This window comes from Phaethon lepturus, unplaced genomic scaffold, assembly GCF_000687285.1.
Source record: "Phaethon lepturus isolate BGI_N335 unplaced genomic scaffold, ASM68728v1 scaffold31170, whole genome shotgun sequence".
Lineage (NCBI taxonomy): Eukaryota > Metazoa > Chordata > Aves > Phaethontiformes > Phaethontidae > Phaethon > Phaethon lepturus.
The window spans coordinates 8,212-25,953 of NW_010513084.1; the positions used below are offsets into that span (position 1 = coordinate 8,212).

General features: G+C 47.6%; 1 protein-coding gene across 1 annotated transcript; it reads right to left on the reverse strand.

Annotated features, from left to right (window-relative positions):
- Positions 1–7,663: 7,663 nt before the first annotated feature.
- LOC104622452 (glypican-3-like) lies at positions 7,664–8,834 on the reverse strand (the record flags this gene model as incomplete). Its single annotated transcript, XM_010289243.1, has 2 exons — positions 7,664–7,708; positions 8,140–8,834. Coding segments are annotated over 2 exons (740 nt in total), but the record flags the coding sequence as incomplete, so codon positions are not given.
- Between the last annotated feature and the right edge of the window lie 8,908 nt (positions 8,835–17,742).

A 17,742-nucleotide genomic window follows, 5' to 3' on the forward strand; every position in this document is an offset into this window, starting at 1 on the left:
TTCAGCCTGAAACTCAGTTTTTTCCACTTAAATCCAATTCAAGACCTCGCATAATAAACCTACTTCATGTTTATTATAACATGAGACCATTTGAAATTTGAAAGCCTAAAGCCCAGTGTCCAAGAAAGAGACACCCATGCATCCCCTCCTGCAATGTGCACAGTCTACTTTGAAGCAGATGATCACCAGCTCTCTCCTCTCCTCCATCCCAAAGCATCTAATGTCCAGCTGCCAAATACAGCTGTGATGGGAGCCAGGAAAAAAGGAGAGAGATGAGAAAAAAAGAAGATGCTCTGTGCAGTGAAGAAAGCTGCATAATACTGCAAAGCTGTGTACCCTCGCTTCCAACTGTTAAGACCGTATCCTGCCACCACTACTTCGATTAGCTCTTTGTACTACTGTCAGGGCATCTCAGAACCAAGTATCTTTTTAAATGCTTGGAAGCCAGTTGCACAACAACAAATCAGCTCCTCCACTAAAACAAGAAACACAGGACCTGTTTGCACAGGTACACAGAACTAGTAATTAATCTGCACAAGATCTCTAGGTTTCTTCTGACTTCAGCTCGGAAAAGATGCAAGACACCCCACCGCGTGCAACCTGCGTGCATCTCGCTCGCACTGTAGCCCACACGCGATTTGAAGTGAGATCAAGCCAGGCTCAGTGGGCGCCGTATGATATTCCTGCCCATAAAATGCAGCAGCCTTAAAAAGCTCTTTTTAAGCCGCAGAGTAGTGGGGATGAAGTTGCCACCAGCTGAGTGATCTGCCTCTGACTGAAGTCAATGAAAAGATTCGTGTGAGCTCCGTTGCAAAGTTGGGCTGGGCATCAAATGCTGTCAAAGGATGTTCCTCATGCTGTCATGTGTGTGGGCAGGGAGGAGGGGTCACCCTTAGCTGCTACCTTCTACTTTTAATTAAAAAAAAAAGAGCATCACTGCAAATTCCATTGAAATGGCACAACGTGCCGGAGGCTAGAACACATCCAGTTAAAAGGACAGAGAGAGAACAAAAAAGGAGAGGACAACATAAAAGTTGACAAAAATGAAGCAAAATCAAATGCTATTTTAAATTAAACCCATGTTGATATTCAATGCCATCTCTTCTGGCTTTGCACTGGCAGGTTTGAGCATCGCTGGCCGCATCCACTGCTTCCACCTAGCAGCTCTGCACAGCCCTGCGCATTCCCCAGTGCATCCCTGCTTTGGCCGGGCCCAGTTTGGTGATAAATTGACCCAAAGCCTCACCATGCCATCTGGGCAAGCAGGAGGGGAGACCAGCATGCCACTTTGTCCATGATGGACCCCAGCAGAAAAAGGGCAAGGCTGACCAAGGACCATGAAAGCATGCTAGTTGTTGTCTTCTAGAGGCAAAGCTCTTGTTAGCAGTGAATTAAATAAGTGTGTGATGTCAGTGCACCTCCCTCCGAAGGCCAGACAAGAGGTAAAACTTCCACTACACTGAGAATAACCTCTGAGCCTCTCTCCCTCAGAGAGGCAAGCAAGAGCATCCATGCCAAAGTCCCTTCCAAAAATGAGACGCAGACCCTTAATTTGCTACTGTGTATTTGAACATTAAACCAAAGACTTCAAGACCACCAGCAGCATGCCAAAGTTGCTGGACCAAAATTGTTGATGCTGGGTTGCAAAACTGTAGGCATGAAATAATTTTTGCCCTTATTCTTTCAGCACCAGCCAAGCCATCAACAATGTGGGGATTTCTAGATCAAAATCCATGCCTCACATTTCAGCGCCTTGCCATATGCTTCCCCAACCATCAGAAAATCTTTAATATCTGAAAGCTATTAAGACAACTAATCATGATACTCCCAAGGTATTTTCACAGGAATGTTGCCAATACTGTCCGTGGTGATCAGGTTTATTTTCATCCTGTAGCGGAAACAGATGCTTGCTTTAAACACACCTTATCAGGTACATTACACCTCCTATCACAAAATGGTTAAGAAAAGTACACAATAAACACACCTTGGGATAGCTACGAGTGGGTCAATAGCTACGAGTGGGTCCAAGCTTACAGAAAACCAAAACCTCACCTGTATTTCCACCTTTAAGTGAAAAATGGAGCTAGCTACCAGCGAGCATTAGAGAGCAGCCTGAGGATTAAACTTTCCCGATAAAGAAACTGAAAATAGAGAGGCTGTACATCTAGCCGACTATCCCATGAGTGATGCCAACAGAAAGCAACCCACATTAAAAGTACAAAGAAACCGATCTCGGCGTCTCAAAGGGAATGACTTCCCGAACAGCACTGTAATTTCAAAGCTTTCCTCAGAAGCCTCTTGCCAGCTCTAGCACGGAAAGAAATCCATTAGCGGACAGGAAAACTCACTGGAGCTCCCTGCTGCTGCAACCCACCGAGCAAAGCAGCTTCCAGAGAATCACCAGGTGAGCTGGCTCCAAAAGCAGCTCCTGGGCAGCATCCAGGGAAAACCACACCAGCATCGCCGTGCTGACAAATGCGCTGAATCACTGTGTATGGCGACAAGGCAATACTTTCACCCCTGGGTACCACAAGTCCCTTTACTTACATATTCTTGCATTTCATCCCTGCCCAGCTGCAAATTTCGACACCGATTTGCAACAGAGCAATGCTTCTCTCTGTGGTGCTACAAGCAAAGTAGCTGGTTCTCTTTTCACCACACTCAGCGTCTCCCTACCAGGAATCTCCAAAAAAACAAGGGCAAACAAGGGTCCAGTTTGCCTGACTCTCTTCCTCCCTGGGGCTCCCCCGGCAGCTTCCCATGGCCGGCATCAGAGCCGGGTTCACAGCCGGCACTCCGCCTGTGCTGGCTGGAGTGAGCACTCCGGCTTTGGGATAAAACCAAACCCAACCCGCGCCGTGGCTTCGCCTTCTCAGCAGCGCCGCAGCATGGCTGTATAAACGAGTTAACCCAGACCTCAGCAGACTCTTAAAGGTGTTTGTAGGGAAGTAAAACACCAGGGATCTGCTCACAGCGCAAGTACACTGAGAACTGCACCCTGTTCCCATGCAGCGCTGGTACCCTTCCCCTGACCCGCTCCCCTCCCCAGCACAGATGGGTACGATTGGTTCCACACAGGTCTGGCTACCTTCGTTCTGCCATTTAATAGGATTTTCTAGAAACTCAGCCATCAGCTCTGAGTGAAGAAAAATGCTTTGCCGAGTTCCCTGCTCTGTCCTTTCTAGGCAATACCCTGCAGGTAGAGGGGCACACCTCTGCCGACTGCAAGGGGAGAGCAGGGGCCGGGCAGCTCTATCAGCCCATGCCTTTGCATTTCTCCCTACAGATGCGGATGCCCAGGCTGGGGCACACCTGCCTGACAAGCCTGGACTGGCTGAAGTTTCTTAGTATGGTTTTTTGGTGGTGTGCTGCTGGTGTTTTTCATAATGTACCTTTTCTACGAGACTTCACAGAATCATTAAGGTTGGACAAGACCTTTAAGACTATCAAGTCCAACCGTCAACCCAACATCACCATGCCCACTAAACCATGTCCCAAAGTGCCACATCTACATGTTTTTTGAATGCACTTACACTTGTAAGACTAATCTCATATTCCTTTGCAACCAGTTCTCATTCCTGGATGCTGGCATGTCACAGACACATCAGCTCCACAGTATCTGCTGTGCCCGACCCTAATTACACTAACATGTACAGGTCCTGCCATGCAGAGAGTCACGCTGTGCGAGGTGAGGATCAGCAACTGCAGCTCCATGTCCAGATGAAGAGGCACCACACGACAGCTAAAGGGCAGGAGAAGTCCTGCCACCCCCATCCGAAGGGCTGGGAGGGGACACGTGCCCTGCTGGGTGTGCAGAACAAAGCAGCGAACAGAGCCAAAACCCAAATCCCTTTCTCTGACAACTCATACCTGCAGTACATCCTCCTCCTCACATGCAGTACATGGCCACAGCCTCACCCCAAGCCACCCACTGTTTTTGGTTCATGTCTCACTACACTACAAGTTGCCTGTTCCCAGTCTGTTGGGATGGGTTCAAAACTCTGATGAGTTACACGGGGGGGAAGCGCTAAAAAAAAATATTTACGTAGACAAATTAATACCTGTGTCAAATCAACAGCCTTCACCTCAACCCTGCAACCTTTCAAAATAAATTTACAGTGCTGGCTTAAGGCAGGGAACCCCAGAGGAGATCAACTATTAGCAATATAAGACACCCAGACCTATTGTCTCTCGAACTTTCAACAGCAGAGAAAGCATTAACTTCAAGAGGTGTCAGGGTTGAATATTTTGTGACATTCATTTGTACTGCATCTCTCCAATTCTCTTTGTTTGTGATAGAAAGCATGAACAAGACTGACTCAAATCGCTCTTCTCTACATTCATGATTAAAATATCTACAAGAGGTGGACATACTAGGCACATTTTCAACTAGGGAAAAAGTAGCAGACAGGGAAATTAATAGTATATAGATATAGCCCTAGACAGAAAATTTTTTCCCAATCTACCCTGAGACTCAGCCTCCTTGATAAAGTATTTTAATAGCATATTTTAGGGGTGAAGTTTTTAAACAGACAAATTGTGGAAATAATAAAGCCCTAACACACCATCACTGACAAATTAACTGTTAAAGCAAGGCTTGGGATGAAAACTGCCTACTGCCATAGTATTACTGAATTCACTCTTCTGCATTGCTGTTTACATACCAGGAACACCACCAGCATGTAGGCTTACATTTAAATGCATGCCTGGAGGCGCACAGTTTCCAAAAGCAGATTAACAACAGTATGTATGACTCTGCATCTTGAGGATTGCAGAACTCCTCAGAAACCTACCTGGAGGCTCTGCAACACCTCTGGAGCTCAGGTTCACATGCCCTTTGTAGCCAGGTCTGCTGCAAGCTATAAAAGGGGTCCAGATCCTCATCCAAATGCCCACACCCAGCCTAGAGGCGGGTGGTGAGGAGGGGACAGAGAAGCAGCCACATGGAGGAAGAGGATGCTCAGTTGGGCAGTGCATCCAAGGACCTGAAACACCAGAAGGAAAAACTACTGCCGCAGAAGTGCCACCAATGCCATGACAAACAAAAGAAGCTCAAAGGACAGGCAAGGGCAGTAGTGTTGTTATTCAGGCTGTAATCACTATGGGCATGGAAGATAAGTTTTCCATAATTCCAGGAGGTTTTAATGACAATTAAATAACCTGTCATTATCCTTAATAACATACAGGTGAATTGAACTTTGCCTACAGAAGCAGTGGTGGCCAAGGTCAGTAATAAAAGAGGTCGATACAAGAAGCCAGCAAGAGAGCAAAGCCCCACATTTTCAAAGACAACTCCTGTGGCATTTTACACTTTGATATGACAATGATGTCTAAAAACAATCATATTTACAGGATAACAGTAAATACAATTGTTTGCTTCTGGGTATATTCTTTGAAACTCAGTATGTGCTGATAAGTTTAACAGAGAAACTTTCATTCCAGCACAGCAGAAAAAAAGAGTATTCTATCGCTTACAGGCAGAGATACTTACTCCAGATCCCAGATGCAGACCGGCTATCAGAGTCAGGCCGTCTGCAGTGCTGTAGTTAAGACTGTCAGCACAGTGCCCTATTCCTCTACTGCACAGCTCATACCTTCATTTGTAACAAAGGTTGCTCTGGGCTCAGGTTTGACATAAGAGTCTTAGCTGAGCAACATCAGTATTTTAAAAATAAACTTTAAAAACCCAGTGGCCATTCTCTTTTAGTGACAATTGCCAGTCAATTGGCTTGCTTGGTCTGGATTTTTTACCTCTGCACTCCTGTAACTCAAAAACGTCTCTAGAGCAAATAAAGGAATCACTCAAGTATTAAATAATAAAGAGGAGTTATGTTTAAATAACTACCTAACTATATGTGGCACTAATGAATTTAAACAGCTCTGTCAAGTACAGAAGTACTGAATGGTTTTGCAATGCTCAGATTTTTTTATTTTAAAGGAAGTCAATTTACATTCTGGTTTGGCAGAGGATGGGCAGATTATGGCTCTATGGCCATGGCTTGCGTTGACTTTAGTGGTGCTGCATCTACTTGTCCTCCCACAAACACATTTTCAGTAGACAGATCAAGGTCTCAATATTTGATAATATAACTGACAGTCATGTTCCTTCACTGTATACATGGAAATCTTCAATAAAAAGTACATTTTTATTGTTGTGTCAATAAAAGAAGCATATGGGAGGACAAACACTTATCCTTTCAGGACCATACAGCAATGCACAAGTTGGGTGTGCTTGCAAAACCTGGAATACAGCCTGTAAGGGCAATGTTTCTGTGCTGCCTTAGTACCTACAAGCACGGCAGGTTTGCCAGTGCAAAACATGTTGGGTGCTTTTGCTCACAGCTGAATACATCAACTGATCTTTTCGGACCAAATAGGGTCACGTTATGCGTGGAAGTAAATTTTGTTTCTTACTGCCTTGGAAATGCCAACTGGGCTTAGAGTTGAGCCAGGTTTTCTCTCTTGTATACATCATTATCAACCGTAACATGAATTCTCCATCTTGCCTGACCTCAAGCTAAACCTACAGCTGCATCTCTGCTCCTCTGCTGTTCCAGAGAGGGTTGACAGGTTCTGACCGATGGGAGAAGAGCCTGCCCTGGCTCCACAGCAGCAAAAGTCATGACTAGCAGAGCTGCTGCCCCTGGACCTCGTCAGCTGGAACCTCCCTGCAGTCCTGAGAACATGAGAAACACTTGGAAGGCTGCTGTAAAACAGCCCCCTTTTCTGCAGAATGGGGCTTTCTATGGCATTGCAATCTTCAACAAGCAGCTTGAAAGCCAGTGTGCTGCACCATGCCCTGGAGCCTAACGTGCTGCTCACGAGTGCTGCCTGCACCCATCTGCCCTGGTGACCAACACCAAAACCCAGCCCTCAGCCACAGCCTCCTCCTGGTCACCGCAACACAAGAGTAATCCAACTTACTGGACATTTGGTCCCCAAGTCCCTACTAAGCAACAAAGAGAGCTTGCACTACGTGTGCCAAACTGCTCAGGGGGTGTGAAACCAGCCGGGTGCCACCACATTATTTCACAACCCGCATACGTGTGGTGGCATGTCTTGGGCAATCACTGAGCAAAGATGGCACAAAAAACAGCACAGAAGAGTGCTGCTGGCTGAATGCCATATAGCTCAAAATCCATAAGCTGATACATTTTCATGGTCCCCAGAAAAGATAAGCGTTACTTGCAGTGCAAGTACTACAGTGACCTACATAAGCACAGTTCTTTTGTAAACAGGAGTTAAGAATGACAGGAACAAGCAGCTAACAGGGAAACAGTGGCAGATTTTAATCATCGTTGGCTTTAAGCAAACTATAACAATATTCCCACACCTTCACCCCCATCCCCCGTCTACCCTACCTGCACAGAGCAGCTCAATTGCGTCTCAAGAAAAATCTTCTCTGCAAAACAAGCATTATATTACCGTGGTCCATTTGTCCTTGGCATTTAAACAGAGCAGCAGGATTTTCTGAACAAGAAAGCCTCAGTTTCTTGGCAGGCTCCAAAACTCACGCAATGTGTTTTTAAAGAGACAGGTCACTCCTAATAAATAAGAAGTAACCTCATCCCTGGGATTAAATGCCCAAAACTGGAATGAGTTACCAGAGGAAGGAAAACCAGATCTCTTTTAGTAAATCAGGAAGCAGGGGATGCCACAGTACGTGCCTCCGCTTGGCCTCTATTTGGAGGTACATTTTAGTGATGAACTAAAAGGAGACAGGGGACACCTGGAGAACAGGACCAGCCTTTCAGAGCTACCCAAGGCAAGTACAGCACCCAGGGAGTACTGGAGATGCTGGGACATCTCAGCTCCTGATCTCACATCCCAGCTACAAGGCTGATGCCAGGATGACTCCAGACCCTTCTGTTCTGACCAACTTGAAAAAAGGCAAAGCCCTTAGCTGAAGTCCAGACCCCACAAACACCAGTTTCAAATGCTACCAAGAGTTTTTTTTTAAATAATAATTAAAAAAATCGGAGAATTGGGGGCAGAAGGAGGGAAGAGCTGGAAATCAGAGGATTTGGGGTTTGTTGGCTGGAGGACAGGGATAGCGTGGTTTCAACATGTAGAGCTTGTGGTACACAAGCAAGCTCCTGCTGTGGTAGCGAGCTAGGGGAACTGCAGAAAACCACTCACAGTTGTCGAGACCTTTCCTTCGTTCTTCTGCACGTAGACAATCGCATCCCGCACCAAGGAGAAGAAGTTCAGAAGGACGTGCTCCATGTCATAGATGCCATGCATGCCTTTGGTCAGCCCCTCCAGCGACCCGATGTACTCTCGCCAGTGGTTATCGATCTCTGCGACACCCGCTAAGCATCCTTGCATCACCACGCCGCAGTAGCCAGCACAGGGCTTGGCCAGGAGGAGCCCCTGGCAGTGCGAGCAGTACCACATCTTTAGCAGTGCCCGTCCACAGTCCTTGCTGAATTTTAAGTGGTCAGTAGTATTTATCACCTCGATCCCCAGGTTGAGTGCCTGCAGAAAGACTCGCGTGGCCTGCAGCGACTTGGACACCTGTGTCATCATCGTCTTCGGGTAGTTACCAAAGACTCTGAGGTCTCTCCTGGCTGCCCGCAGGCATTCAGTCATTTCCACGGAAGGATCGGGGAAGCCGGGATTAATCAAGTGAGAATAAACCAAAGGGAATAAACTGTCAAAAAATTCATTTATCATGTCATTTACGCTTATGTCAGAGCCCAATATGTACAGTGAGACATCAGTAAAAAGTTCTCCAACAAACTTAAGAGTTCTGGGCCCCATGCTCTGGTAGTGGGTCCTAAACATGCTGTTGGTGAAGTTTCTTGCATGCCGTACTACAATTTCAAAGGCTTCTGCAAAACAAAACAAAACAAAAAAAAAGAAGTTATTAAGAGGTGATGAGCTCAAGAACAGGGAGGATAACACCGTACCGCATTACTGCCGCAAATGCTGGTCCTACCCTGGCCGCTTTGGGTCACGCGCCTGCTGCAAAACTTACCAGCATCAGCGATTTTCAGAGGAAATGCATATATTCTTTAAACACAAGCCACATTTCAAAATGGCAAAAACTATGATCTAGTTAACATTTCAGCTTTTAAAGAAAATATTGATTCAAGAAAAGGGCTAGACTGCAATTTCTTTCTCTCCCTCTTTCATATCGATTTGAAATTAACAGGAATTCTATCTCAAGACTTAATTTAAGGCAGAGGCAAATGTTTGACAAACTGTACAGTGTTTAAAATCAAGAAACACTAAATGCTGACATTCCATTATGAAAAGGAAAATATTTACAGGAGCTTAATCACAGAGGATATTTGGACTCAAGTCCCAGCACCCGCCTTGCACTAAGTGTCCTCAAAGCCATGTGAAAAGCCCCTGCAGCGCTGTAGCTTTCCCAAATGCACCAGGCTCACTTCAGCTGCAAATCCAACGTTTCATCTGCCCTGGACATGAGCTGCTCTGTGGTCCAAAGCGATGCTGAGAGCCAGTGATGCAGTGTCCACCGGCGGGTGCCCAGCCAGGCCCACACTCACACACATCAGGTTGTGCAGAACCGCCCCGTGAAGCTGAAGTTTTACATGGAGACCATCAATTTGCTAAGAAGAGTCAGGGTGCATTTTCCCCCTCTCCACTTTCAAAGACTTGAGGACTTTCTGCCCACACCTCCTCCACGTGGCAAACAGGAGAGACTCCAGCAGCACAGTCACTGCACAGTTATTCCCTTAATCACAGCCCTCCACACCAGGAGCCTTCCAAAACACCCGTACCCAGGTATGTAAAGACAACACACCTACACACACTTATTTGCAAGGTAAAGCATTAGAAGGGGAGGCCACCAGTGCAAACTAAATTCTTTTTCTTCAGGCAGCTCTCTCTACCAGCTTGTGTCCCACCCTCCAGGGTATTATTCATAAAATGCTAAAAATGGTGAACAGCCTCTCAGTTCACAGGTCACTGACACCCCGCGATGTAATCGCTCTCAAATATGCCACTCTGGAAACACACATCCAGGATCAATTTGCATGAAAATTATTCACATTAAATAATTAAAGGGAATGTTTAATTTTTTAAAACCGTAAGTGTTATTTTTCCCATTTGTTAAGGCTGGGAAGCAGCTGAGCATGGCCTGACGCCTCTCCACAGGGGTTCAGTATCAACGCCATCACAAGCAACGTCAGGCCTCGCTGCTCGCCCTGCATAACCTCTCGCATTACTCAAGAGCTTTTAAAACCATCATATCTCCAGGACTTGTTTCTTCCCGGGTGCACCCTAGGCAGGCACGCCTGGCAGGACAGGGACCCACACACCAGCATGCAGAAAGCTACGGTGCAAGGAGCAGTCAAAGCAGAAATTACCCATATACTTTTGCCAACAGCATCTCCATCCCATCTGGTGCCTGCACACCCCCCAGGCCTGCCACTGAAGCATTTTGTCCACAGCTCCCGACACCTCACCGGGACTGCCCCAGCAAGCCCCAAGCAGCCATCTGCGTTCCCATACAACAGCAATCCTTCTTACCACCACAGACTGAGGGATGCCGCGGTGCAAGGACAGTCCCTCTCTCCATGCCTCCTTCTCCGCAACAGTGGGCACAGAATCATAGAACAGTTTGGGTTGGAAGGGACCTTTAAAGGCCATCTAGTCCAACCCCCTGCAGTGAGCAGGGACATCTTCAACTAGAGCAGGTCACTCAGAGCCCCGTCCAGCCTGACCTGGAATGTTTCCAGGGATGGGGCATGTCCCACCTCTCAGGGCAACCTGGGCCAGGTTTCATCACCCTCATTGTGAAAAATTTCTTCCTTAGATCTAATTTGAATCTACCTCTTAGTTTAAAACCATCACCCCTTGTCCTGTTGCTACAGGCCCTGCTAAAAGCCTGTCCCCATCTTTCTTATCAGCCCCCTTGAAGTACTGGAAGGCTGCAATAAGGTCTCCCTGGAGCCTTCTCTTCTCTGGGCTGAACAACCCCAACTCTCCCAGCCTGTCCTCATAGGAGAAGTGTTCCATCCTTCTGATCCTTTTTGTGGCCTCCTCTGGACCCACTCTTCACACCCATACAGAATATTGCAAAGCTCTCCTGGCACAATGGCACGTCCGACACGGAGCAGGGTAAATGTGTGGGCTATGCAAACAGAGCAAATTCTGGTTGCACTGTTATTAAAAGTTTTAAAACAAAGTCTCTTTAAATAGGGCACATGGATTATGAAACTTTTTTTTTTTTCCTTCTTTATCCTCAAGAGCACCAGAATAGGTTTTGCCTCAAAGCGCACAAAGAACTTTTTGGACCAGTGTTTTTTTGACAGCAGTGCAGACGGTGCCAGGATTTTCATGCTGTGCCTCACCATTTGCCTTTAACCTCTTCTCTGTTAGTTCCCTTAGAAAAAGTCATCCCTCTTCCCTTTTCTCGCTCCTCTGTGCTTTGCAAGTTATCATCACAGCCAAGAGACCATTGATTAGAAAAATATTCCAAGCTCCTATGCAAACCTCCTACGGCGAGAAACGCTTCAGAAAGAAATCGAGAACAGTGGCGTATCAGAAGAGCATGCACACACAGTCCCACTGCTTTAAAGGTCATGACATCCACATAATTTTTATCATAATAACTGGCTAAGAGTGTCTATTTTATGCATCTTGGAGCCTTTGCGATATCCATTAGAGAGCGCAACAGGGACTATAAAAGCCCATGGAGCCTCCTGCTGCCCTACTAATAGATGCAAGAAATAATAAAACTTTGTAAAAAAAAGAGTCTTACACACATCCAAAATCTCTTTACACCCAACTCCCCTAGCTTCTTCAGAAGAAGTTGCTTCTTCTGAAACATTCCTTGCAAAGGGCCGGCTGCAAGAATATTAAAGTCCCAGCTGCCAGCAGCAGCAATGACCCACGGCCAGACTCCGAGCACTTCAAAGAGCAGGAAGCTTTGCGGGTCAGTCCCCCGTGCTCCCACGAGCGAGCCTCGCGGGGAAACGGAGGGGACGTCGCATTACAGAAGCGGCACGGGCTTCTGATCCCCCATAAAATCCCACAGCCTGGATTTGCTGCTGGTAAACTCTGGCCTGCTCGTAACAAGGCATTATTGAAACGCCTATAGCTGGAGGACAACTTCTTTTTTTTTTTTATTTCAAGGATATTTTCAAAAGCCGCAATTTAAGGCAGCTGGTTCACAGGTCTAGCTGAAGCAGAGTAAATACCTTAACGGCACGGATAAAGCATAGCATCAGACTTGCACCCAACTTCCAGCAGGCAAAGGTACTGCAAGGCAGAGTGGAGCTCATGTTTTACAATCTCCTACAGTAGCTATGCACACACAGCAGAACTCGACCATGCTGCACGGTTATTTATCTAGTTTTAAAATATTTTCTTGTGTGATTAGCAGAAAAAAAACCACACCCCACTTTTGCATGCACTAAACCTTAAAGAGCCCCATTCCACAAGTCTGGCTCAGGGAGATGACAGCCCAAGCTGCTGCAGACCACAACGCCAGAAACTCAGTCCTGCCTGAGTAGCTCTTAAGCACATTTCATCCACAGGTACCTTAAAGGTACTGAACACACACACAAATTGCTCTCCAAAGTCGTTTCAGCCAGCACAGGGACAAAACCTGGGAGCAACGTAGCACTGCACAGCACCACGGTGCTCTACCCGAGGACGGATGGGAAGAACCATACCGTGGCCAGGCAAAACAACGGGACCGTATGCAGGTTATGAGCCGGAGCACCATCAGCAAAGCATCATACCTGGTGCACTGGTACTGTACATCTGTTGACTACCTCTGTCAGGGGCAGTTTCTCAGGGCTCTCAAAGGATGTGTGAAACAGCTGAACCTCTACTCTAGAGCACAGTCATCAGGCACCATTTGAAAAGCATGGGCTATTACTTATTTTTCCAGCAGGACTCTCGCTGAAGCATCTGGAGAGGAACTGCTGCTCTGTTCCAGCAGCCAGGAGGGAAGGACTAAGCTGCTTTCAAAGTGCAAAAGCTCACCAGAACGCAGCCCAAGGGGAGCTGCACGGCCACTGCAGACTGGCAATTAAAAAAAAAAAAAATTATAAAAGAGCGTAAGAGTGCCTTGAGTGAGGATTACTGGCAGGAGAAGGAAATCACTGCGTTCCCAGCTCAGACAATAAAAGACTGCTGCTTAGTAAAAACGCCAGCTTTCCTGAGCTGCAGTTACTTCAAAGGGGCCGGTGCCGGGGCCGGAGGAGCTCCGGATTAACCTGCTGGCTCTCCCTGGCTGCAGGAGGCTCCAGCCGAGTCTGGGACTTGATGGGTTTATTTAAGAGATTGCGTGATGCAGTCGCCTAAACCGCAAGGAGCCGGCGCGAGCGACCCCGGCGAGCCAGAGGCGAGAGCCGAAATCCGACAGCGCCTGCAGAGCTGGGGCAGCTACAGAGACAGCACCCAGCCCTGATCCAGCACCCCAGGTCTGAGCTCAGCGGGTGCAGCTTTACAAGCAACTGAAGGTGTCTGGAAAGGTGCTGCTGCCAGGAACAGGGAGGTCTGTCCTCCCTCTGCCCTCCCATGCCAGCTCACCAAAAACCAGCAGCACAGTAGCCATTGTGGCAGCCACATGGAAGCACCTCCCTGCGCCACCGCGGCCACGGGGAGAAGGTGTGAGCTGTCACACAGAGGGGAAAGCGGCATCCGCCGTGGCGGTCAGACACGAGGCTGTGCCGTGGGCTTCGTGCCTGCCCCTGCTACCGTGCCGCTGCGGTTTCGCTGCAGACACAAGCTCGCCGCACGGACAGCTGCCCTTCTCTGTGCGTCACGCAGCACACCGCGCAAGTCCTCTTGGGCAAAGGCACACCAAGGAGGAGGGACCTGCACAGCAAAACCGGCTGCATTAGCAGCCCACCTTCCATAGTGCATTTTGTAAGGGAACAAAGTGGGGTGGAAGTGCCACATTGCGTAACATCCAGTCACGCCCAGCACATGGTCACCAAGGGGTTAAAACTGCACCCAGAACATTGATTTTACTGTCTCTTGACATCTAGGCACAGAAGCCATGCAACCATAACGCTCTCCGAGCAGGGAAGCTCTCACTACAGCCGCTCCCACTGCCCATCAGGAGCCATGCTCCCAACTTCCATTTGCACCTTTGCAAATGATTCTTTTCTTAAAAACTGGGCAATTGTCTCCCCACATGTGGCCTTACCTTGACCACATCTTCACAGTAAAGGAACTACAAACACGTCTTTTATTCCACTGCCAAGAGTTAGTAAAGACAAGGCCCTGTTTTATTTTTTGGGAGATAGCCAGGCAAGTGATCCTAGACAAGGTCGCAGCGTGACCATCACGTTGCTACCTCCCCATAAAAGCCATCTCCTCCACAACCTTGTGGCTGAGTGGCAAATCCTCACAGACTATCCCCAGCTGTAAAACAAACACGAAACTGATTTCCATGCAGCAGAGACCTGCCTTGCGATCAACACGCATCACTAGCATCAGGCTGGATTTCTCTCTCTGCAGATGATGACGCGTTCTGTGACTCACTGCACCTTCCCCAGGCTGGAAGCGCCCCAGGGTGAAGGCTGCAACGCCGCACGCAGTGCTTCCCTGTCCTGTTCACCAGCTCTAGATACAAAAACGCACTTTAAACACCTTTTTGGGTGTGAATGTGCCCCTTCTCCCGCAATAAATCTCATCTATGGACGCAACTGCTCCAGAGCAGCAACTGAACCAGCTCCCAAAGCTCGGCGGCTTTGCCAAAGTCCCTCTTTCAGGCTCCGATGGCTCTCCCCGGGTTTGCTCCCCAGGCCCCTTCCATGGAGGGTCCCTACTCGCAGGACCTGGCACCAAACTCTATGCAAGGCACAGCAATAACCGCGGGGGCCAGAGAGCCCCCGGCCCCGCCAGACTTCACCTGCTGAGCTGCCCTGGCTCTTCCTGCTCTCTGGCACTTCCCTGCCAACAGTAAAACCTCATTTACTGCCTGTGACATGACCTATTGATGCAAATCCCTCTCCCTGCACTCCTCAGGACACAAATCATGTCAGGAGAGAACCAGGTACTGCGACCCCTCAGCCCACGAGAATCATTTCCACTCTGAGGCAAAAAACATGCATCTCCAGGCAAGATGGTGAAAAATTCATCAGTTAATTAACCTGGTGCTAACAAAATAGCTGTATCCCCTTCAGGCCAAGGTTTCCAAACCTCTAAACATCCCATACACCTAAAAACCAAAAATGCTCAGCCACGAAAAAAAACCCACCCATGTTCACAGATGGGAATTCAAATGTTCATCAAGGAAATGCCAAAAGTTTTGCTTTCTGTAAGCTCAACAAAGTATTTTCTGACATGGCAATTGCCGTGGTACTGCCAGGAAGCAGAGAAAGGAGCCACAGGCATCGACATGTGAGTGAGCACTAAAGGCAATACTTCTTTAATATCTCCAATAAATTAGACAACTTCAGACTCATTGCAACAGCCCGTGTTCCTGAAAGACGCACAAAAAAACTCACCAAGAGAGAAAGAACTGTTTGCAATAACTGCCTGGCTGCCACAGGCACTACTGGTGAGATGAACCACGAGACATTTTTCAAACAGCAGGTAATATTTATTTGCAAACTTGGAAAAGGTTTGCAATATATTGAGCAGCAAGGAAACAAAATCCAAGAGATTTTCCCCTGGCAGCAATAAGAGCAGACTCCAGATTTGTTCCATTATGATTTACACTACGCTGCAAGTTTCTAACAACATTATCTGGAGGCAAAAGCTCTTCTAAGCAGCATAATTACTTTTGTCTGTGGCATTACAAAACCCATCAGATGGTGCCACTGCTGCTCTTACAGGGTCTGTTCCTCCGAGCACACTTGGGTTTAGAGCTTAGGAAATGCTTTTTTTCAACTATGACACAGCTTTTTGGATTACTTTTACAATATTGTCACCATAAAAATCATGGACTCCAGCTCCCAAACTTAGGAGATTATCTTCAAAACATTAGTAACAAAAATTAGAACTATTCAATTATTCTGTCTTCCAAATTTTAAGCCATCAAGGTTAGCATTTTCTTCCTTTGCTCTATTACCATAAGATCAAGAGAGGAAAGGTCTCTGTCCAACCTTTAAATGAGAGGGGGGCTGCTTCCAGCCCTGTGCCCACCAACCTCACTCTCGCAGAAGCCAAGTTAGAAGTTTTCAAAGCCATCGCTGCTTACCAGCCCAAGCAAAATCGTACTGCTCTCGTCAGAAAAGCATCCGCTCCTCATTATCTGTGCCTATCAAAATGCCAAGTTCCAAAGCCATTTATTTTTAATTGTTCGGCTTATCTAGTGCCCTGGCATTTTGAAATACACTCCCTGAAGTTTCTAATAAAAATACTACACGTTAGCTTCTCATTATACCCACTCAAAACATCCTGAAAACTCGCTCTTATTATCTTCTAGGTAGCAGTCTGACTGTTAGGCAATTAGTCACACTGTGGTTCACCCATTTATTACTTACATCCCATGCACAAAAAACTTTGTTAATGCAGGCAGCAGAGCCCACCAATGCAGGCTGCTACAAGCCCAGAAGCAAGGAGACAAGAACACTGGTGCCCACCGCTCCCCACCTTCAAGCTGCTTCTCATGGTGGCCCATGCCTGGACCAGACCTTGCCTGCAGGGAGTTCAGTGCAGTGCTCCGTACCCTCTGCAGGCATCTGCATCTCACGACAGCAAAAGCCAGGGTTAGGGGTGCTGGAGGGAACCACAGGAAAGCAGCTCTTCTTTCAAGGGGCACTGGGATGCCTTGAGAGATCCCCAGAGACCCTCAGGAATACCCACTTCGACGTAGAAAGCCTACACTTTAAATGAAATTTCAAAAACAACCAAAAAAAAAAAATCTCACAGCAAACACTTCTCGAGAGTGACTCTGCAATAAAATCTTCTCTGGGGCTTCATGCTTGAACACGTGGCTGTGGTGCTTTTGATTAAACACGGGTTACGCACCTATTGTGTAATTTGTTTTCCCGTGCATCGAGAAATATTCTGCTTTGTGCCATGACAGATGCGTGAATGCTTAAGAGATTCCTGAAAATTTAATAAAGACTAAAGTAAAAAATGCAAACAGTCAGGGCTTGCACAAGTGGTGGATGAACATGATTCTTTATCAAAACCAAGGAGAGTGGGAGGAGTAAGTGCCTGGAGAGGCAGGCTCAACCCGAGCCCCGGGAGCACAAGTAGGAAAAGCAGAGACGGACCCAGGAGGCTTCTGCAGCAAAAACACAGCTCTCTTTTGCTGGTAAGACCAAAGAAAGATAAACCTCTCCCCATGCACCCCATGCCCCCATCCTGGTGCTGAAGCCCACATAAAGGTTGGGGTTCAAGTGTCCAGACTCTTCACCACCACCGGGCCCCAGTTCAGGGATGCACTGTGCAGCAGGACCACTGGGAAGAGGCACGGGAGAGCCTGGATGCAGGACGGAGTGCCTGAGGATGGAGAGAAGCCTTTGTCTTGGAGAGCATCAAAATGCACCCACCATTTGCGTGGGGTGAACACTGCTCCTGCAGAAGTGATTGACTGCAAAGGAAACGGCGTTTTTATCCTCGTCCAGCGCTCTCCGAGACGGCTGGGAGTTTGCAATGGAGAGAGCAGGGAACAAACTGCTACTCCACAGGGCAGGGACCGCTGGGGTCGGAGTGGTCTCACCCCAACCCAGCCTTGTGGGAAGGCAGCGGGGAGTGCTGAGCTGGCAGAGCCCGGGGTCAGCCGACGAGGAGTTTGCTTTCAGTCACATGCAGAAATATGTACACTCCAAATATTTCATATTTTCCTCTTTC